We start from the raw sequence: 24129 nt of genomic DNA on the forward strand, positions 1-24129 counted from the left end.
TGAACAGTTTACACCAATTGCTTTTATTACACTTTTGTACGTTTCTATGTAGACTGTGTTATACAGGCATTATTTTTGTCCTTTAAAAAAATACACAACGGTGAAAACATATTTGTCATTTTTTTTACAGTGCAGAAGGAAATTAAAAATGTGTCACATCCAAAATTTTAAACATTTTAAAAAACAACAATGGAAAAAGTAAGTCCGTCGTATGTACATTTATATAAAACTTACAGAATTGCTTGTTTTTACACTGTTCTGGTTTTATGTTATATTTACATTTGCTATCTAAACAGTTCTTCACGGCAAATATTGCCAACAAAGTACACCGCTTTAATACTGATAAAATGAGGCTATGAGGTGTCTCTCGATAGGAGAAAGAATAAAAATAGTACAATAAATAACAGGAAGCGCCTTGATGTAAAAAGTGCTGTAAAATCTCTGCAAGGAGCTACCCCGAAACCGTGTGTTTAAGTACAGTAACGTCCCAACTGTTTCTGGAGCTAAAATGACACTTGGCTGGCCTCATAATAGTCCGAGGTAAACAGTAAGAAGGAATACTTGTCTGCATAATAATGATAAGAAACCGTTCTAAGTGGCAAATATGTAACTCCAAAAAGAAGAAAAAATGCATTAGAGGAACACAGGTGCATTGATTATAACTTCTTATTTTCCGGCATTTAAAATGAATAATTTGTTTTTTCTAGAACAGGGCACTGGAGATGTCTGGAATATTAAGGGAATGTTGGCATCACGCATGTAGGATAAGTGACTTTGCGTCACAACATTTGCTAGGAAATGATTTAGAAAAAAAATAGATATTATAGTAGTTATCATAAATCTAACTCTGTGTTTAAATCGTCATTTAGTTACTCTACCCAGGTTTCTTAAATTCCGGCGTTCTGTTTTTTCCCCATCAGAAAAAAAATAAAAGAATGCGCAAAAGTATTTTTTAAGATATATCTCTTAGGTGCACAGCATCCTCACTCATACAATAAAGACTCGTTTTTGTAGCACAGAAAAAGGAAGATATTTTTGGGTGGGGATTTGTAGAACTGGCACAGTTATATTTTTGGAAAAAAAACACAGCTCCGCGTGTTCCACCATCCTTCTTCGGGCCAACGGCAGAGCCATCAAAGTTGAAATATATTCCATAGTCTGCTCTAGTTATATACCTCAAGGGGAGATGGGCTGTGGCAGGGCTGTGCCCTGGGTGTGGGGGGTCTGGAAGAGTCCACTGACTCCCCGGATGTGGGGGTGGCTGGACCCTACCGTTGAGGGTCCTAGCTTCCTATAGCACATGTCCTTGCATGTCCTGGGTGGCTGTCCCAATGCGCCCCGCTAAGGCATCACATGACGCAGGGCTTGATGTCCTGGTATGTCACCTGCTGGTGGTAGTAGGAGCCGCTGTTGGCCGGGTGCATGGCCGACGAGGCCATAGTGTTGAAAGAAAAGACGAACTCTTTCCGGTCGCACAGGCTGGGCGATTGTGTGTGGTACCGCGGGATTCCTGCACAAGAAAGAGAGAAAGGACACTCATCAATGTCTACTCATGTATCATATCATAATCATCTCTATTCGATTCAGAGTGATGAATCATCAAAGTGTACATAACAGTACATTTAAAAGAATTTAAAAAATGTTTTTAAAAGATAATAAAAAGCACGTGCAATTTAACATACAGCAGTTAGTGACTTATTTCTGAAAACAGCAACCCTCAGGAATCTAGCTAATACCACACATGAATGCAAATTTGGAAGTGATTGTAAATATAAATAGGCCGGCCTACATTGTCTAAAAGTTAGTGATTTCAATAGAGGCTTGATAAAAGAAATCCTCAAATCCTTATAAAATGTACAAAAAACTGTTCTCTACTCAAAGCAGGAGCACCATACAAAGAACAGAAACTGACAACATTTAAAGTATACAGCACAGAGCAGCATCAATCAGAACACAGGACACATTGGACCCTAGATATCCGATTAGAGAGTACCTACATCTTACACATATAATATAGAATGCACTGACCCCATCCATGGGATGATAGAGGCACTGAACCCCAGCCACAGATGATAGAGCACTGACCCCAGCCATAGATGATAGAGAGCACTGAAACCCAGACCCCAGCCATAGATGATAGAGCACTGGCCCCACCCATAGATGATAGAGAGCACTGAACCCCAGCCATAGATGATAGAGAGCACTGAACCCCAGCCATAGATGAAAGAGAGCACTGACCCCAGCCATAGATGATAGAGCGCACTGAACCCTAGCCATAGATGATAGAGAGCACTGACCCCAGCCATAGATGATAGAGAGCACTGAACCCCAGCCATAGATGAAAGAGAGCACTGACCCCAGCCATAGATGATAGAGCGCACTGAACCCTAGCCATAGATGACAGAGAGCACTGAACCCCAGCCATAGATGAAAGAGAGCACTGACCCCAGGCCCCAGCCATAGATGATAGAGCACTGACCCCAGCCATAGATGATAGAGAGCACTGAACCCTAGCCATAGATGATAGAGAGCACTGAACCCCAGCCATAGATGGTAGAGCATTGACCCCACCCATAAATGATAGAGAGCACTGAACCCAGCCATAGATGATAGAGAGCACTGACCCCAGGCCCCAGCCATAGATGATAGAGCACTGTCCCCAGCCATAGATTATAGAGAGCACTGAACCCTAGCCATAGATGATAGAGAACACTGACCCCAGCCATAGATGATAGAGAGCACTGAACCCTAGCCATAGATGATAGAGAGCACTGACCCCAGGCCCCAGCCATAGATGATAGAGCACTGACCCCAGCCATAGATGATAGAGAGCACTGAACCCTAGCCATAGATGATAGAGAGCACTGACCCCAGGCCCCAGCCATAGATGATAGAGCACCGACCCCACCCATAGATGATAGAGAGCACTGAACCCTAGCCATAGATGATAGAGAGCACTGAACCCCAGCCATAGATGATGGAGAGCACTGAACCCCAGCCATAGATGATAGAGCATTGACCCCACCCATAAATGATAGAGAGCACTGAACCCCAGCCATAGATGATAGAGAGCACTGACCCCAGGCCCCAGCCATAGATGATAGAGCACTGACCCCAGCCATAGATTATAGAGAGCACTGAACCCTAGCCATAGATGATAGAGAGCACTGACCCCAGGCCCCAGCCATAGATGATAGAGCACTGACCCCAGCCATAGATGATAGAGAGCACTGAACCCCAGCCATAGATGATAGAGCACTGACCCCAGCCATAGATGATAGAGTGCACTGAACCCCAGCCATAGATGATAGAGCATTGACCCCACCCATAAATGATAGAGAGCACTGAACCCCAGCCATAGATGATAGAGAGCACTGACCCCAGGCCCCAGCCATAGATGATAGAGAGCACTGACCCCAGGCCCCAGCCATAGATGAAAGAGCACTGACCCCAGCCATAGATTATAGAGAGCACTGAACCCTAGCCATAGATGATAGAGAGCACTGAACCCCAGCCATAGATGATAGAGCATTGACCCCACCCATAAATGATAGAGAGCACTGAACCCCAGCCATAGATGATAGAGAGCACTGACCCCAGGCCCCAGCCATAGATGATAGAGCACTGACCCCAGCCATAGATTATAGAGAGCACTTAACCCTAGCCATAGATGATAGAGAGCACTGAACCCCAGCCATAGATGATAGAGAGCACTGACCCCAGCCATAGATGATAGAGAGCACTGAACCCAGGCCCCAGCCATAGATGATAGAGCACTGACCCCAGCCATAGATGATAGAGAGCACTGAGCCCCAGCCATATATGATAGAGAGCACTGGCCCCAGGCATAGATGATAGAGCACTGACCCCAGCCATAGATGATAGAGAGCACTGACCCCAGGCCCCAGCCATAGATGATAGAGCACTGACCCCAGCCATAGATTATAGAGAGCACTGAACCCTAGCCATAGATTATAGAGAGCACTGAACCCCAGCCATAGATGAAAGAGAGCACTGACCCCAGCCATGGATGATAGAGAGCACTGAACCCCAGCTATAGATGATAGAGAGCACTGACCCCAGCCATAGATGATAGAGAGCACTGACCCCAGGCCCCAGCCATAGATGATAGAGAGCGCTGAACCCCAGCCATAGATGATAGAGCATTGACCCCACCCATAAATGATAGAGAGCACTGAACCCCAGCCATAGATGATAGAGAGCACTGACCCCAGCCATAGATGATAGAGAGCAGTGAACCCTAGCCATAGATGATAGAGAGCACTGACCCTAGGCCCCAGCCATAGATGATAGAGCACTGACCCCAGCCATAGATGATAGAGAGCACTGACCCCAGGCCCCAGCCATAGACGATAGAGCACTGACCCCAGCCATAGATGATAGAGAGCACTGAACCCCAGCCATAGATGATAGAGAGCACTGACCCCAGGCCCCAGCCATAGATGATAAAGCACTGACCCAAGCCATAGATGATAGAGAGCACTGAACCCCAGCCATAGATGATAGAGAGCACTGAACCCGGGCCCCAGCCATAGATGATAGAGCACTGACCCCAGCCATAGATGATAGAGAGCACTGACCGCATGCCCCAGCTACAGATGATAGAGAGCACTGACCCCAGGCCCCAGCCATAGATGATAGAGAGCACTGAACCCTAGCCATAGATGAAAGAGAGCACTGACCCCAGCCATAGATTATAGAGAGCACTGCACCCTAGCCATAGATGATAGAGAGCACTGACCCCAGCCATAGATGATAGAGAGCACTGAACCCTAGCCATAGATGATAGAGAGCACTGACCCCAGGCCCCAGCCATAGATGATAGAGCACTGACCCCAGCCATAGATGATAGAGAGCACTGAACCCCAGCCATAGATGATAGAGAGCGCTGAACCCAAGCCATAGATGATAGAGCATTGACCCCACCCATAAATGATAGAGAGCACTGAACCCCAGCCATAGATGATAGAGAGCACTGACCCCAGGCCCCAGCCATAGATGATAGAGCACTGACCCAAGCCATAGATTATAGAGAGCACTGAACCCTAGCCATAGATGATAGAGAGCACTGACCCCTAGCCCCAGCCATAGATGATAGAGAGCACTGACTCCAGGCCCCAGCCATAGATGATAGAGAGCACTGACCCCAGGCCCCAGCCATAGATGATAGAGAGCACTGAGCCCCATCCACCATCAGATCACAGACTGCACTGAACCCCAGACGTCAGGTGATAGAGAGCACTGACCCCAGCGATTGGATGATGGAGAGCATTGAGCCCCAGCCACCATCAGATCACAAAGAGCACTGAGCCCCCGCCACCATCAGATGATAGAGAGCACTGAGCCCCAGCCACCATCAGATGATAGAGAGCACTGAGCCCCCGCCATAGATGATAGAGAGCACTGAACCCCAGCCACCATCAGATGATAGAGAGCACTGAGCCAGCCATAGATGACAGAGAGCACTGAACCCCAGCCACCATCAGATGATAGAGAGCACTGAGCCTAGCCATAGATGATAGAGAGCACTGGGCTCCAGCCACCATCAGATCACAGACTGCACTGAGCCCCAGACGTCAGGTGATAGAGAGCACTGACCCAGCGATCGGATGATGGAGAGCACTGAGCCCCAGCCACCATCAGATGACAGAGAGCACTGAGCCCCCGACATCATCAGGTGATAGAGAGCACTGAGCCCCAGCCAGCATCAGATGACAGAGAGCACCGAGCCCCCAACACCATCAGGTGATAGAGAGCACTGAACCCCAGCCGTCAGTATAGAGAGCACAGAGGCCCAGTCATTAGACGCTAGAGAGTACTGAGCCCCAGCCATCAGATGATAGAGAACACTGTGCCCCAGCCACCATCAGCATAGAGAGCACCGAGCCCTCGCCACCTTCAGATGATAGTGAGTACTGCGCCCCGCCAATCAGTACAGAGAGTACTGAGCCCCAGATATCAGCATAGAGAGCACTGATCCCCAGGCATCAGTATTGAAAGCACTAAGCCCCAGCCATCAGCATACGGAGCACTAAGACCCAGCCATCAGTATAGAGAGCACTGAGTCATAGACATCAGCATACAGAGTACTGAGACCCAGCCATCAGTATATAGAGTGCTGAGCCCCAGCCATCAGCAGACAAAGTACTAAGCCCCCGCCACCATCAGATGGTGAAGAGTACTGCACCCCAGCCATCAGTATAAAGAGCATTGAGCTGCAGCCACCATCAGAGGATGGAGAGTACTGTGCCCCAGCCATCAGTAAAGAGAGCATTGATGCTCAGCCATCAGCATAAAGAGCATTGAGCCTCAGCCACCATCAGCTGATGGAGAGTACTGTGCACCAGTCATCACTAAAGAGAGCATTGATGCCCAGCTATCAGCATAAAGGGCACTGAGCCCCAGCCATCAGCATAAAGGGCACTGAGCCACAGCCATTAGATGATAGAAAGCACTGAGCCTCAGCCATTAGATGAGAAAGACATCAATGAGCTTCTTCCATTAGACGATAGAGAGCACTGAGCCCCAACTATCAGTCTAGAGAGTACTGCGCCACATGCATGAGTTGATATATGTAGCTCTCGCCCCAGCCAGCGCCTTAAGTGGGACGCGTCTGTCCGGGTCTGCGCACCAGCAGTTATTTTCAGGGGGCCTCGGAATGGGTCTCTATCGGGCTCTGTTTTCGGGCCTCGCAGAGGTAGTCTGCTTTCTTTTTTTTCTCGGACTGCAGTGAGAGCATGCACATCGATGTGCACGTGCTCATTTTGCTCACTACTGAGTAGTGGAGGTCAAGGCATGACGTCATGCCAGGTGAGCAGCGTTGTAGGAGGGCTCTGTGACATGTTTTAACGGGGGATGTGGCTTCGTTAAAACTCACCCCTGTGAAGCCGCGTTGCCTTCTGTGAGCAGTGCTTCTAATACACTCAGCCTCACATGAAGCCACCCTATTCCGGAGGTGTCTGCCTAAGCATGATTTCCCAGGATGACGACACCGGTCTTGGGGTACTGGGGAGGGTGTATGGCATTATCCATACATAGCCTTGCTATAATAAGGAGGGGAGAGAGCGAGCCCGAGCGGGGAATTCCAAATCTAATGACACTGTGGAGTCCTACAGCTGACGGCTGATCAGGGCAGGGGGTACTCCTACACTAGTTACCTTTATTTAGACCATGTCCCTACTTGGATAGGCCACACCCCTTTAAGAGCTTTGCCCCGCCCCTTTTAGAGCACCCCCATGTTTTTTTCCCACTTAGAGCCCTGGGCCCAGCCATTAGATGGCAGAGAGTACGGAGCCTCCACCATAAGAATATACAGAATACGTAACCCCAGCTCTCTGAATATGGAGATTACTTCACCAAAACCACCCATACATAAAGAGCGAAACCCACCCACAAGGGTATAGAGAAGACAAAGTCCCCATAATGCAGAGAGCGCGCAGTCCCAGTCCCATAACGAACAAACACCCACAGGTAGTCAATGCAAGGGCATGACACCCAGTTAGCCTCAGACGTTAACACCCAGTTAGCCCCAGAAATTACATTACAGAGACCACTTAGCACCTGCAAGATGAAATATGGGAAAAAACGTGGATCCTTTAACCTCCTCGCCAGAGAACACCAAGTCAGGTCTTCGAAATTTAGAGAAATGTGAGCTTTAGACAGCAGAACACAGTAAACCCTCAGCCCCAGCCAAGAAGCTCTACAGAACACCATTCCAGCACTACCCAGAACCACTCCCAGGGACCCATCTGTTCACAGAAGGGACAGAACAGAGAGAACATTGAGCTAAGTCTTTGGTGGCAGGTGTGGAACGCAAGAAATATACTCTGGGAAAACTTTGCCGGATCTAGTGCTCTAAAAAGTACTATAGAAATTCCAAGAATGGTTAGCCTGCGTTGGCCATGTCAAAAACACCTGGCCAGATCTAGTGCTCTAGAAATTCAAAGAATGGTTAGCCAGAGTTGTCATTCCAAGAACCCATGGCCAGATCTAGTGCTCTAGAAATTCCAAAAACGTTTCGCCAGCTTTGGTCATTCCAAGAACACTTGGCCAGATCTAGTGCTTTAGAAATATCAGCAATGGTTAGACAGCATTGGCCATTACAAGAACGATTGACCAGATCTAGTGCTCTAGAAATTCCAAGAATGGTTTGCCAGCTTCGGCCATGCCAAGAGCACTTGGCCAGATCTAATGTCTAGAAATTCCAACAATGGTAAGACAGCGTTGGCCAATGCAAGAACACTTGGACAGACCTAGTGCTCTAGAAATTCCAAGAACGGTTAGCCAGCATTGACCATTCAAAGAACACTTGGCCAGATCTAGTGTCTAGAAATTCCAAGAAAGGTTACCCAGGGTTGGCCATTCCAAGAATATTTGGCCAGATCTAATGCTCTAGCAGGTGCTCTCGAAATCTCGAGAATAGGTGTCCAGAGTTGCCATTCCAACAACCCTTGGCTAGATCTAGTACTGTAGAAATTCCAAGGACGGTTTGCCAGCTTGGCAATTCCAAGGCTTCTTGGCCAGATAGAGTGCTCTAGAAACTCGAAGAACCGTTAGCCAGCTTGACAATTCCAAGGCCACATGGCCAGATTTAGTGCTCTAGAAATTTCAAGAACGATTATCCAGCACTGGCCATGCCAAGAACACTTGGCCAGATCTAATGCTCAAGAAATTCCTAGAATGGTTTGCCAGCATTGGCCAATGCAAGAACACTTGGACAGACCTAGTGCTCTAGAAATTCCAAGAACGGTTAACCAGCATTGACCATTCAAAGAACACTTGGCCAGATCTAGTGTCTAGAAATTCCAAGAAAGGTTACCCAGAGTTGGCCATTCCAATAATATTTGGCCAGATCTAATGCTCTAGCAGGTGCTCTAGAAATCCTGAGAATAGTTGCCCAGGGTTGCCATTCCAGCAACCCTTGGCTAGATCTAGTACTGTAGAAATTCCAAGGACGGTTTGCCAGCTTGGCAATTCCAAGGCTTCTTGGCCAGATATAGTGCTCTAGAAACTCGAAGAACCGTTAGCCAGCTTGGCAATTCCAAGGCCACATGGCCAGATTTAGTGCTCTAGAAATTCCAAGAACGGTTATCCAGCACTGGCCATTCCAAGAACACTTGGCCAGATCTAATGCTCAAGAAATTCCTAGAATGGTTTGCCAGCATTGGCCATGCAATGAACGTTTGGCCAGATCTAGTGCTCTAGAAATTCCTAGAACAGTTAGCCAGCTTTGGCCTTTAGCCAGTATAGCCCTCTACGGCGGGCTGTAAGGCTATAATAACACTTAGCCGGCTTTGGTCATATGACTGTCACTGTGTTATACTTAGTCCAGAGAGAGTTAGACAGCTATAACATTCGCAGGGACACTAGTCCAGCTCTAGGCATTCTCCAAAGGCAAGCCCTGGCCAGTTTTCGAACACTTGCCCAGTTCCAGAGCGCCAGGCCAGCCCACGAACACTGAAGATGCTCTTCTAGGAACAATCAGCCAGCCAAGGCCAGTCCCTGAGAACTTGGCCACCTCCAGAGCTTCAGAAATCCCTGGCCATGCACACACCACCGAGTTGTACTTACCTCATTAACACTTACCGGCCTCCAGCGCTCTAGCAATTCTAATCCAATCATGAGTGAGCCGCCCTGTGATTCCAAAGCAGTGACTGAGACATCACGGGGCACAGCAGGGACACTCAGTCAACTCTAATTGCTCTAGAATTATTTTGTTGAACTTGGCCAACCCCTCAGTAACCTTACAACGACAAACGGGAGCCAGCTCTAACTGTCCCTATCAACAGGGCTACTGCAATTATGTTATTTTGAGCCCGCTGCGTTTGCTACATAATATGGATTTGCCGCATTTGCCACATAATCCTATACTGTGCTGCATAATGTGCAGATTTTAAAAAAAGAAAATGTTCGTAGCTCAAATGGATCAAAAGTTACTTAAGTTACTAAAAACGCAGCGACAGGTGCTGCCTGCAGAGGCAGGCCATTCGCAAAGTTTGACTAACCACCTGCCCTGTGAATATTGATGTATGTGAATAGTAAGCTGTCACTAATGAGGTCAATGATTTGCTAAGTGCTGTCTGAACTTTTAAAAAATGATAATATATGAACTAAAAAATGATAGATAAGTGACACCATCAAAAAAGCACGCATTATGCTGTATACTTTGCCTCAATTGCGCATAATTTAGACAACCCTGGTGGACAATTTGGCCCTCCTCTGCCGCATAGTCCCAGAGGCCTGTCCATATTTAATTTCTCAATACCTCCTTTTATTTCGTGACAGAGCCCTCAGACCGCTCTGGTCACTGCAGAAACATTTATCCAGTTCTGAAAACAAACAGCAGGGACAGAACTCCGGCCAGCTCTGCCCACTGCGGGGCCACTCATCCGGCTCGAAAAACCAAAGCCTTCGTCAGCCAAATCTGGTGCCTGCGCGCGCGCGCTCGGCCAGGCCTACGTCCCGAGAGAGAGGGAGCGCTCGGGTGTCTCTCGCCTCTGTGCGCAGATTCGGGACACGTCGAGCAGCGCCCGCGCAGGCAGAGACGGGGAAGGATGCGCTGAAAATGGCCGTGGACTGCCGGGATCCCGGTTTAAACACCCTGCTGGTTGACAAAAAAACTCTAAAAAAAAATATGACATTTTGCGTTGTAAGTAAATGTCTAAATACGTGCACCGAAATTGACTAGGGTAGTGTGTGGGCCTGCGCGTGTGCGTGCGCTCATACAAGGCCGCACCACTGAGGTCGAAGATGTTTTTGGAACAGAATCCGGGGCGCAATTGAAGTCAGACTTGGCTTCAGTGGTTCTTCGCTGTGTGAGCTCTCGGCCTCCCTGTTACAGTGCCTTGCGCGCGCTGTTATACTTCTCGCATTAAGTAGCGCTTATTTAAAAATATATATTTATATAGGCGCTGCCAAAGGTCGGGCTTGCTGAGTGTCAATTCTGGTATTGCCACCTCAGGCCTCTTTCTTCCACCTCTCAGCACTTCCTTTCTTTTTATCTCCCTGTGCGGTTCTTTTTCAGTCCTTTTTTGTATGTCAGTTTCCCTTTCCCTCGCTCCTTCTTTCTTACTTTTTCCCTCTTGCCACGTCAAAGTATGATGGTGAAAAATAAATCCCTGACCCCAGAAAAAATGCCGGTGTCCACCACCTGCAACCACCGGGACGAATTAAGCCTAGTAGGGCAGTATCAGGGCAAGTACGTATGTGATTTATAAAGGGGGGGGGGGGGGTTATTCCATACACAGAAAAGATAGGGAAATGATAGGGCGTATTTTAAGGGCATGCGTGCATTTGTTCACGTTTTATATATTTATTTTTTTCACGCAGAGGATAATATTTTTTAAATTGAGGCGCTTCAAACCAGCTATCAAACGAGGAACGTGTTCCTGACTGAACAGCAGGGTCTAACAGCGATGCGCGAGCAGCCATGTTACAGCAGTAGTAGTAAACATTAATAACCTTGTATAATGAAGGGCGCCATTTTAGGAATATGTATTAAAAAATAACGGTTCTGTTTGCCGGATGTTGACCTGCTTCCACAAATGCGACCACCAACATACCAACGAAACAGAAGGTATGTACAACTTGAATCCATATAATGCTAAACAGGCCACAACTGGGCCTGTTACTCGCGAAATAGAGAAATCCAGTCATATTTTCAGGGTATCCTTGACAAGTATGTATGTGGTAAATTACATGTAATAATGGCTGCCAGGGGAGGTTGTGCACGTGTGTCACAGACCAGAACAGCAATACTGCGGGTTGAACGGTTGCTGTTGACATTTGGCTGCAAACTACATGTCGCAGGTTCGAATCCCGAGAACGGTCCGCATTTTATCAGTGCGGATAAAATGAGTATCGCCGAGCAGACATCTTTCACCAGATCCCATAGACCGGAGCGCTAACAGATAGTCCTAGTATGTTGGCGCTTGCTGCTACCTAGGGCAGCAGTTCACAGGAAGGACCTTAGATGCCAAATACATTTTTTATCCGGTTTCCAGTATGTGTTGACTTTTTTCACCTTTCCTCCACTGCATATTACAGGACATATTTTACAACATAAATATCGCTTCCTTTACTATTTTGGGGAAAGTTGCGTGGCAGCCCCTTTGCTGCTCTGACAGCGCCACGGCCGCGCAGGGCTCTGTATTTACCTGTACCCCTCAGCTTCCGGGGTAGACAGGAAAGGACAGAAGCAACCGGGACAGGGGCTTCAGTTGACGAAAGGAAGAGCTGGCGTCCCCACGTGGGATTTGCAACTAAGGCCGCCGAAGGGGGGACCCCGTAATGTGCATAATGCGCATTACACAATAATCTTGGGCCAGATTTAAAAGCCCCTTGCGGCACTTTTGCGTCACTTTTTCCATGTTAAAAGTGATGCAAAAGTGGCGCAAGGGGCTTGTAAATAAAAGGCACGCTTTTACACTATTTTATTTAAAGACGCAAACGGAAGGTTTATGTCCCTACGGCCCACATGGCCATAGCACAATTACAATATTTAGAAGTAAAAATAAAGCTAGCTGTGTAGTTAGATGAGCTATCGAAATCTTTAGCATGTGTGTTTTTTATTATTATTATTAAGCATGTTCGTAGGAAAGTGGCGTTTAAGAGTTTGGCCAAATTTCAGCGACTTTTCTCTTTTATTATGCAGGTAACTGCTTTTATAAAACACCACCGTCCAACTTTTGGCAACGGGCACTGCATTGTCTAGCACAATTCAAATTATTTGTAGAGCAGGGGAAATAATAACAATGTATTCATTTCATTTACTGTGTTAATACTTTACATGCCAATGTACTTTAAACAGAGCATGATATATATATATATAAAAAATATATATATATATATATATATATATATATATATATATATATATTTTTTTTTTTTATTTTTTTTTTTACTTGCTAATATTGCTGCGTGTATACACATCATGTATGGTGCAGATCGGAAGTCTCTATACATGAAATCAGCCTGGAATAGTGAACTGTTCTTTTGTGGTTTGGGGTTGGTATCATTTTTGGCAAGCTCAGGTTATCTGTAGCCGGTGCTTTTAAAGATTAGGGGCCTTATTTATGAAGGATTTGCGCCACCGGCGCGTCACTTTTTTCCATTTTAAAAGTGACGCACCGGCGGCGCAAGGCCTTCATAAATAAGGCCCTAGGGGCCTATTCGGCGAGCAGAGGTGGTGAGGGTTCATTTGAGCTGAGATTTGTTTATCGACACGCTTGTTTGCATTTTACTTGCGGGTTTTTATTTTGAGGGGAGCAGGCAGTGAGCGACCCAAGCGCCCCGAAGCCCCGACCGCCGCTAAAGACGGGAACAGGACGCAGCAGATGGGTCAGTGTCTGCCTGATGACGTCAGACACGGCCCTGACTGGAATCACCGCGGTGGGCCACTGAGCTCCAGACACAAGCGCTGTTGTGCTGAGCTGCGCCCATCACATCTCAAATCCGAAGCAGATGTGGAGCCTGGGGCCGCGGCCCCCAACGAAGCTCGGCTCCGGCACCGCAGAGCTGGGGAAGCGTTTAATAGAGCGGCCCGCTTGCCTATGCGGAGACGGGGAGGGCGGAAAGGGCCTTCATACCATATAGCGCCCGTTGTACACTATCTGGCCAGGAGCAATGTTCCAATAGCGCCGACTGTGCACTATAAGGGCTGGTGAGGAGCTACATAGCACATAGCATCGTTCACTGGCCCGACGTGGAGTAATGTTCAGCATAGCGCAGTCTGGACCCTATTTTGGGGTACACAGATATGTTCGACATAGCACCCCATACCGGGGCGGCGATGAGATGTTCCATACAGCGCCGCCTGTGAGCCCTATCTCAGTACTTTAAATGGGCAGGTATTCTCCGGTTCTGCGTGCCTGCACTGCTTTCATTTGAATGGGAGAATATCTGCACTTCTTTCATTTGAATGTGAGAGTATCTGCACTGCTTTAATATGAATGTTAGAGTATCTGCACTTCTTTCATTTGAATGGGAGAGTATCTGCACTGCTTTAATATGAATGTTAGAGTATCTGCACTTCTTTCATTTGAATGGGAGAGTATCTGCACTGCTTTAATTTGAATGTTAGAGTATCTGCACTTCTTTCATTTGAATGTGAGAGTATCTGCACTTCTTTCATTTGAATGGGAGAATATCTGCACTCCTTTAATTTGAATGGCAGAGTATCTGCACTTCTCAGAACAATACATTTGATGGAAGAATACCATCCCTTTTTGGGAGGAAACAGGTACTCGTGACACTGAGTACCAGCACTTCTATATTTTCGTTTAAAGCACTGCCCGATCCTGAGGCGGAAGAGGCGCTATGTTCAACATAGCGCCCTGTTTATTCTATCCTGGGTCTGCGAGGAGCTATGTTCCACATAGTGCTGTCTGTGTCCTATCCTTGGGCCGGTGAGGAGCTAGGTTCCACATAGCGCCGTCTGTGCAGCCTCTGTGCCTATCCTGGCACGCGATAGGAGCTAGGTTCCACATACCGCCGTCTCTGTTCTGTCCTTGGGCCGGCGAGGAGCTACATTACCAGTCCGCAGCCTGTGCCCTATCCTGGAATCCTGGATCACGTGCCATCTGCGCGAGACCAGATTAATGAGAGCTCGAACTTGCGCAGTCTTTCTCACTCGATAACTACACGTCCGGGATGGGGAGGGTGAGGGGGGTGGGGGGGGGGGGGGGGGGGGGCTCCAGGGGCTCCGCGTCGGCCGGGGGTGGGTCCCGAACGCAGGGAAGGAAGCACACATATCAATTTTAATTATATTATTTTAGAGGCAGTGTATACCGTCTTGTCAGCCATTTTAATAATCAAACCCCTAAAAGCATCCATTGTACAATATACGTATCTCCGTCTAAGGACCCCAGTTTTGGGGGTCAGGGGGGGCCGCCCCACACTCGCTCTGTTTATCTCCTGTTTCTCCCAAGTCACAGGCCCTTCCCCGGTTCCAGCTCTGGCTTGCTCTGCATTATGGCTCCCCGGGGCCCCTCGCGCGTCTGTTTTCTGTGTCTTACAAGCAGTACAAAGTGCCTTGACATCGTGATGGCCGTTTCCTGCGGCTCCTATTCCACCCCCGACCCGGAGTGACCTCTGGCCAGGGACGTAATTTAGGCTCCAGTTTATGCTGGCGCAGAGGGACCCAGCCGTCAACCGCCAAATTCCCCCGCCCAAGGAGTTTGTATAGCTGTGTGTTATAACATATTGTATAGCGCCGCTCCTTCACAGTTTCTAAGCGCTGCAGATAACTGGCGTTATCCTGGCTTGCATTAGGGAATTTGTTCTATGCATCGTTTAATGAACAGCTGTTGCTCAAAGTAAAGCAATGTGACGTGCGATCGGTGTACCCTATCACAAGGGAAGCAGTAAACGCATCTTTATTGAAACCCGAATGGTCGCAGCCTCTGCGGGCACGGGGTAGGCCGGGTACCCTGCAGCGGGGCCCATCCTTTTCACTTGACCAGCGCGAGATGCAGCAGGGACGGCTGCCCTCGCGGTATATCTCCTCCGAGAGATGTCAACTAATGCTTGCTTTTCCAGCGGCTGACAGATGTCAGAGCTCTCGGGCCTCCCCGACGTTCCGCAGGGGGATGCAAAACGTCAGCGTTTATGGTACTCGATTTGAGACGTTAAACGTCACCTTTTCTGGCGTTTCACAATTAAAATAGAATGTCAGCTTCGCCAGTGGACACGGTGAGATTTTTAAGTACAGATGTTCAGAGTTTTAATGCGCTGTTGGCAGCTTTCTCGGGGTTTCGATGTCAGATGTAAAACAAGGCATACTTTTGTGGTTCAAATTAGGTGTTAAGGGTCAGACCTTCGGTATCTCGGAGATAGATGCAAAATATCAGTGTTTACATGGGGTAATAACAATGCGAAGAGTCAGGTTTTCCAGGGTGTTAACGTGAGAGATAAAACGGTAGATTCAAGCGGTTCCGGGTAAGACGTCATAATTCGTATTTTCCAGTCCTTCAGAGTAAGATATTAAATGCCATTTTTTTCGGGCCTCAGTCAGATATGAAAAGACATGGACGCTTTTCCAAAGGATCGGAGAAATAGCGTGGACCCGCCGATCAACTCACTCTGGAAGTAGCTGCCCGGGTGCACGAGGGGTCAGCCTGACCCAACCGGAAGCGCGACGCCCACCCCCTGCCCCTTAACCGGGGCTTAGACAGGTTCGATGTCAACAGAGCCAGGGGCACTTTCCTTCCACGAAGGACCGCTCTCGGGGGTGGGCTTTTCTCCTCCCACCCCTCACTGACAAAATAGGAAAACACCCCTGATGTTATTGCTTTTTGGTGTGTGTGGAAGCGGTGGTAGTGGGGGTTATGGCGAATTATGGCAGTGTCTCTGCGTGAGGTAATTGTGTGTACGTGTGCGCATGCGTGCACGTGTGTGGCCTTGTTTGGTGCGTGGTAGGCTGTTTTGTATCTGTGCGCATGTGTGTTGTGTGAGGATGCATGTGCCTACGGTGCGCCCTTTTCTCTTTATCTGCGACCCTGTTATCTGCATGCGTGTGGTCTGTGTATGTAGTTATGCAGTGTACTTCCTGTCCAGTTTGGCGTGCGACCGCCGAATTATAGAGCATGCACCTGGGTGTGCAACGTTTTTTCTGTGGATTGTTTGTGGACAATTGTGTGCCTCTTTCGGTGTGAAAGTATTGCTGGTGTGTTTGCGTGTTTGTGTGCGAGTTTTGTGAGTGAGCGTGCGTGCGTGTTTGTGCGTGTGGTGTTTGTGAGGCTTCCGGAATGTATGTAGGTGTGTGTTTGGTGAGTCTTTGTGAACCCGCGCCCTCCGCACCACTGAGACACGATCCCCGGTCCCTGTGGACTTGGACCCCTGCCCGCCCCCGGCCTCCAGACGGCCTCCTCCCAGGCTCCGTCCCGCTGGCACCGCCGTAACTGCCGGACACTTCCAGGGCCTCCGGGAGTCGCAGACGGGCCGCCTCGACCCGAGACGCTCAGATGTTATCCGGCGAGGAGTCCCGCTGCTGCTCCGTTCCCAGGCTCCGAGCCTGCGGGGCAAATGACTCCGGCATTAGGCCTTCCCGCCTCCCAGCCCCGGGCCCGCTTTAAATGTGCTTTACTTCACACTTGGAGCAGGCCACAGAGACCAACGTTTGAAAAGTGTGTCAGAGTCGCAGCTGAAAACCCCACTTTCCATTCCTTAAAAGAACGTTAACACTTTTATAACATTGCATGTTTAAAGCTGCATGTCTTTCGTGTAATGCGGGGTAGGTAAATCTGTATGTCGCGTGTATGTCAAGTTATACACTGGCACACACATATGCCTATGCCTTATGTATATCGCGGCCACTACTGGCAAATCATTCCAGTATTTACATTTCATTATTTGTGTATATACTTTTAGTCACGTTTGTAAAAACACAAACTAAGAGCGGTTACTACACACAGGCTCACACAGAAATATAGGCAGACTGTGGGTCACAGTGGCACACGCAGCATGCCTTTGCACAAATATCTGTTTGCGATATTTTATAAAGGTGCACATTATATATCCGATTAAAAAATATATATATATATATATATGATATCAAGCAATTACCAGCACACACTCATACATAGCTGCATAAAATCTAAAAATATTGCAAGTACGTGTAAGCACATGAACATGTGCATGTTTCGAATGCATGTGTGAGTTGGGAGGTGGCGGTAGTAAGATAGATAGATAGATAGATAGATAGATAGATAGATAGATAGATAGATAGACAGACAGACAGATAGATAGATAGATAGATAGATAGATAGATAGATAGATAGATAGACAGACAGATAGATAGATAGATAGATAGATAGATAGATAGATAGATAGATAGAGTGAGGGCGATAGATGGATAGAGTGAGGGGATAGATAGATAGAGTGAGGGTGATAGATAGATAGAGTGAGGGCGATAGATAGATAGATAGATAGATAGATAGATAGATAGATAGATAGACAGATAGATAGATAGATAGATAGATAGATAGATAGATAGATAGATAGATAGATAGATAGATAGATAGATTGATTGATTATCAGGCTGTGGAGTAAATACTGATCTGATGTTACTCGAGTTTTCCAAGTGGCAGTAACACAAAGGGTAAATATGCGAATGGCGATTTTAATTCGAGGTTTTCTGGCGGAAACTGCCTCACTCGTTGTCGCTTCTCGAAGTTTACAAATGGCGTGTGCGCGATGGCGTGAGAAGTGGGAGAATGTGTGTGTGGGTGCGTGTGTGTTCTGTGCACAACGCCCTGGAAGGGCGAGCAGCAGTGGGGGACGCGCTGGGATCAGGGTGCACGGTCTCTCCTCGGATGGAGGGCTGGTAGAACTGAAATGACGGGGTATATAAAGGGCGAGGCACACAGATTTACATATGGGTGATTCTGTATAGGGGGAGGCGGACGGAGTACATAGGGTTAAATGGGCACGAGGGTCATCTCTTATTGTAAGAATGGGGTGCACTGGGTAATAAACAGACACGGCGGCATATCGTGACGTAAGAATGTGTAGATAGCGTTACACTGAAAGGGCATCTTACTATACGATCGGGGTACCCGGGGTTATATAAGGGGGGGCTGCATACCTTTCCACAGGGAGGCACATAGGGTTCTATAAGGCTGCATTTGAATATCGGTCCATAGGGTAGAGGGCGAGTGACGCTGCATACCTTGATATAAGGACGAGGTACACTTCACGCCAGAGCGACGAACAGTACAGTGTGTGGTAACGCGGGTACCAAGGCCCCTAGAACGCGTCTCTAGGAGCCAGCATACAAGGGGGACGCGGCAGAGCTTGGAATGCGGGTTCGAAGGACCTATGGCGGGACGGAAGAGGATAGCGCGGGTGGATGTTTATATACCACGTGGATTAAATGAAACTTGTATGATACGACAGGGCAGGAGGGCCATCGGGCCTTTGGTACAGGGTGTGGGCAGCACCGCTTACCACCCAAAGGACTAACGTTGTCTTTATAACGTCGTGGTACAGTTAGAATAAACATTGTTACGAGGATGACATAACATTGTTGTCGGGGTGGGCGTACTGTTGCTTGCTATACCTACATGGTTGTAAGGATGAGGTGATATTGTAGTGGGTACACTGGAAGCTTGATTTTTTTTAATAAGGATGTGAGTCATAATGCCGGAGGTGTCCTGTTCTTTAGAAGGATGGAGGCGAGATGGTTATAAGCACTGCTTTAAATGGGGGCGTTCTCTGCTTTGAAAGGGAGAGTGCCTGCACTTTCTGCAGGGCCCAATGCTTTTAATGGGAAAGTGCCAACACTTCTCAGTAGCCCACGGGCACGTTTGAGCAGTGAGAATCTACGCTTCTATAATTCCATTTTAATTACCCATTGGAGTGTTGTGATTTTGCATCTGCCGCTTAAAAATATATATATATATATATGACTTTGCCACATTTCCCACACAATCCATCATCCTAATTTGCAGATTTAAACCCAAATATGTTTTTAGCTCAAACGGCTTAAAAGTTACTAAAAATGTAGCGACGCATTTGAGCACAGTGGAAGACCCTTTATGAAAGTTTAACTGGTCCTCTTTCAGCTGCCTACTTCTGTAGTTGGTTCTTAAACTGGTACTAATGGGGTGAAATATTTGCCCAGACAGCGTTATCTATAAGAACGAAAAATAATGAAGACATAATAGCAGCAAATGTGCCGCATTGTGCTATATCATTTGTCTTTCCTTGCCACATATTGTAGTCTACACTGCCACATAATTCTAGTGGCCCTGCTTATAAGGGTGATGATGTAAGGGTGGAGATAACATTATAATGACTGGGGTACCACTGTAATAAGTACATTGGTAACTTGCTTTGTTATAACAATGTGAGTTATTTGCTATATTGATGGGGGTGACCTTTAGTTACAAGGGCATAGGTTAGAGTGGTATAAGAATGGGGTACCATCGTTGTAAGGGACAAGTTAACGTAGCTCCTCATAGAAGGGAGTAACATTATCATAAGGATGAGGTCACGTTGTAGCAAGTACAGTGGTAACATAGTTTATTACAAAAATGAGAAAAATGTGTCCTAATGTTTGAGGTGTCCTTTGTGTTCCAAAGATGGCGGTAATACCGTCACAAGGATGGCGTAACAGTGTTGTAATGGTGGGTTAGCATGATTTCCTGTGTGAATAACATTGTTATAAGGGTGAGATAACGGTGTATGTCGTAAGTACTCGGGTAACACAGTTTTATTTAATGATGAGAGTGAACAATACGAGAGATGTCCTTTTGTTACAAGGATGGCGGTAATATTGTTCTAAAGAGGAGGTAAGACAGCGGCAGGCTTTACTGCAATGGATGGAAGTGACATTGTTTGTTACAAGGATGGTGACCTGGTTGTAAGGATGGGCGTAGCCCTGCTTGGTATAAGAACAGGTATAAAGATGGCGGTAGGGCTGTTTGTTCTAAGCCTGGAGAAGGGCCCGGTATACATGGCGGTGACGACCTCTGGTACACAGTGGCGGTGACCTTGTTATAATGACAACAGCCGTGCTTGCTATGAGGACAGGATAGTAGCAAGGATGAGAGCAACATAGCTTTTTGTAAGGATGTTGGTAACGTAGTTAGGGTGACATAGCTTGTTTGGGTGGAGGTAACATTGGTACAAGAAGGAGTAACATAGTTATAAGGATATAGGCAACAGTACTTATTATGTATGGGGGTAATCTTGTTTGCTATATGGATGGAGGTAAACTGTTAACCATATTTGCAGTATGGTTGCAGCTAATCCTGTTTATTACATGGATGGAGGTTACAAAGTTTGTTATGCATTTGGTCTGTTATATGGATAGAGGTAACCTTGTGTGTTACATGGATGGAGGTGGTAAACTGTTGACCTTGTTTGCAACATGGTTGCAGATAATCTGGTTTATGACATGGATGGAGGTAAAATACAACCCTTGTTTGCTATATGGATGGAGGCAACCTTGTTGTTACATGCAGGAACGTAACCTTGTTTGTTACATGGATGGAGGGAAACTCGTTTTTTATAACGTAGAAGTAAAAAGTTTTGTTATAGGTAACGTGGTTTTTCCACACAGCAGCGATGTGGGCGAGGTAGCACGGCCAGAGTTGGCAGGCAGTACCTGTTGAGGTAAAAGTGGGCAGCATGGGGTGGTATATGTAAAGCTGTTGGTCCACGTGCTGGTAGTTCGGTGTGGTGGTATAAAGGGTCGCATACAGTGGTGCTCCGATACGGTCTTGCAGCCTGATGTACAGAGTGCAACGTAGTTCGGGTATGCGTAAGGTAAACAGCATGGACTAACTTAAGCATAAGAGCTGTATAACGTGATGTCTGTGAGTTTGATCACGCAGCATTGGTTGGCATCTATGGTGGCAGAAATTGAAATAAGAATGGGGTTAGGTTGCAAGGCCTTACATAAGAATGGGGATAGCACTGGTTGGCATAGAGCAGGTAACATATGGTGGCGCAAGTTGAGATGAGATATATGGAGTAGGGCTATTCGCCATCAGGTGTGTGGCATCATTTGTGAGGTAGTTTAGCATACTGTTGTTGGTGTGGAGATAAGAGCGATAGGTAGGGTCGGACAGGCCTACTGGGCAATCAGGCAGTGCCCAGTGAGCTTGTCTGACAGGTCAGTGTGGACTGTTTTTTTGGGCTGTTTGGAGGGCTTTTTATGACGGGGGGGGCTGGTTTTTACCTTTGTTTTCACTGATGTCACAGCAAACAGTGCCTGCAGCAAACATAAATGCATGCAGCCTCCAGCGCCTTGCGAAATACTCCAGCGTGTCTTTCAAAGTTCAAAATGTGCCCGATTTGCAAATGTTGGCCCCATTTCAGAATTGTGGTGTCCTGGCCCATTTTATGCCCCGGTTCGACCCTAGCGATGGGGTACCACTGCCTTACACTTGAATGTGGAGTTAGTACAGGCTAGCATAGCTTGGTTGGCAGAAACAGCTGTGAGGATGTAGCAATTGGGCACCACCGCCTGACATTGGTATGTTCAGGACAAACAAGTTGGCATAGGGTGAGGAGCAGAGAGTGATAGGCATGTAATAATTAGGAACCATTGTCTAGTGCTAGGATATTGGGGTACCACAGGCTGGCAAGGTGGATGGCACACAGAGGTATAGAGATGGGGTGTCACTGCCTGACAGCACGTGGAGGTAGCACGTATTGGCTTTCTGTGGGTGGCACAGAGAGGTGCATGGATGCCTCAACGGGACTCTACTGTCTGATATCAGGAAGAGGGGCCAGCAGAGGCTGGCATGAGGCGGGCATCTTACCTTGCAGGTCCGCCGTGCTGTGGCTGCTCTGGTGCAGGTAGGGCTGCTCCAAGGGGTGCGAGGACAGAGGGTTGCTCCCCGAGTTGCAGGGAGACAGGGGCTGCTGCTTGATGTAGGGAGGGCCCCCTGACAGTCCTCCGGCGGCCGAGGGCCCCCAGCTAGGGGCCGAGCTGGAGTAGACAGAGTGGGACTCCATCACCCCTCCGCCGGTCAGCAGCGGGGAGCCCGAGTCGTGGTGGGAGTAGTCTCCCCCGGAGCCCCCCGTGCACCCGCCCATGTAGGAGTGGCCCCCGTTGGAGGTGAGGTGGGACACCGAGTGGCCCCCCAGGCCCATGCCGTCCACGTTGCCAGACAGGTGGCCGTTCATCATGCCCATGCCGCCGTCCAGGCCCAGGCCGCCGGGGGCGCAGGCCGAGCCCTGGAAGCTGTACGAGTCCGGGATGTGGTTGAAGCCCAGGCCGTTCATCATGCTGTACATGGGCTTGAGCGCCTGGCACTTGCGGCGGAAGCCGCGGGGCCGCCGGCGGAAGGAGCCCTCCTCGAACATGAACTCGGAGGCCGGGTCGATGGTCCAGTAGTGGCCCTTGCCCGGCCGGCCCAGGCCCTTGGGCAGCTTGATGAAGCACTCGTTGAGCGACAGGTTGTGGCGCACCGAGTTCTTCCAGCCCTGGTAGGAGCCGCGGAAGAAGGGGAAGCGCGACTGCAGGAACTGGTAGATCTCGCTGAGCGTCAGCCGCTTGCTGGGCGAGCTCTGGATGGCCATGACGATCAGCGCGATGTACGAGTAGGGCGGCTTCTCGGGCCGCCGGATGCCGGCGCTGCTCTTCTTGGCCTTGGCGGCGCCAGACGAGGCGGCCTCCAGGGCGGGGGCCGGGCCCCCCGGGTGCTTGTCGGGAGCAGCGGACATGGGGCTGCTCTGGGCCGGGGGCTGCGCCGAGGGCTGCTGGATCTCGGCCGTCATTGGCGGGGGGTTGTGGGGCGCCCCTGTGCGTCTGACGTGAGGATGGACCAGTCCGATCCGGGGTTCGGGGGGGTCTGCGATCACCACAGGTGGGTGGCCTGAGATGGGGCTGGCTCAGGCTGCGTTCAGGTCCTGGGTACTATGGCTGCACACGTCCTTGGTGCCAGGCTGGGCACACTACCTTGGTGCTAGGCTGGGCTCTGCAGGACAGGGCTCGGCCTCCTCCCCTGGACTCGTTGCACTTTGATGGGCAGGCTGACGCTCCTGAGCTGCCTGTGCTGGAGTCCACTTGGCTGAGCTCGTATCGGGGCTCCTCAGACCCACCCCAGTTCTGCTGGCCTGTGCCGAGCTGTTCGTTCTGCTTTGTTTCTCTTGACTGCGATTTTGAGCTTTTAGGTGGCAGTGGAAGTAGTCTCTTCCCTGTGTTGGCTCTGCTTTGCTAAAATTCTTAGACTGTGCTTTGCTCTGCTGTTGCTCTCCTTTTGACTGAGCTCCTGTAGCTCAAAGCCTTTTGACTGAGCTCCTCTTGATCGAGCGCCTCTTGACTGGGCTCCTATTGACTGAGTTCCCCCGGACAGGACTCCTCTCAGTGGAGTTCCTGGACTGAGCTCCTCTCGTCAGGGCGAGCTCCTCTCTCTGGGTTCTGCTTGGCTGAGCTCCCTCGGTCGGGCTCCCCTGTTCTCTGCCCCGGTTCTGCCGTGCCGCTCCGCGCTGGCCTTCACTGGGCAGTCCTCGGACCCTCTCCGCAGGCTCGGCCTCCGTTTCTGAGATGCTGCAGATGTGGGCAGATGTTCCTCATGCCAGAGACGCGCCTTTCTGCCCCCGCCCGGGAGGAACGCCTTTACTTATCTCGTGTCAGCGACGACTGAGGCTTCT

General features: G+C 48.8%; 1 protein-coding gene across 1 annotated transcript; it reads right to left on the bottom strand.

Annotated features, from left to right (window-relative positions):
* On the bottom strand, nucleotides 1-24129 carry FOXF1 (forkhead box F1). Its single transcript, XM_086945854.1, has 2 exons — nucleotides 22293-24129; nucleotides 1-1510 (listed from the first exon to the last, which is right to left on the bottom strand). Exons 1-2 carry the CDS (start codon nucleotides 23251-23253, stop codon nucleotides 1350-1352), a joined length of 1122 nt encoding a protein of 373 aa, XP_086801980.1. The 5' UTR covers nucleotides 23254-24129; the 3' UTR covers nucleotides 1-1349.

The sequence above is a fragment of the Lissotriton vulgaris genome, chromosome 12 (assembly GCF_964263255.1).
Source record: "Lissotriton vulgaris chromosome 12, aLisVul1.2, whole genome shotgun sequence".
Classification (NCBI taxonomy): Eukaryota; Metazoa; Chordata; class Amphibia; order Caudata; family Salamandridae; genus Lissotriton; species Lissotriton vulgaris.

What these genes read in the sequence shown, in the direction of transcription:
- FOXF1 (XM_086945854.1), bottom strand. Translation starts at nt 23,253, where the DNA reads ATGACGGCCGAGATCCAGCAGCCCTCGGCGCAGCCCCCGGCCCAGAGC. An exon ending in CAGCACGGCGGACCTGCAAG is followed by an intron (nt 1,511 to 22,292) that starts GTAAGATGCCCG and finishes TTTCTTGTGCAG; the next exon opens with GAATCCCGCGGTACCACACA.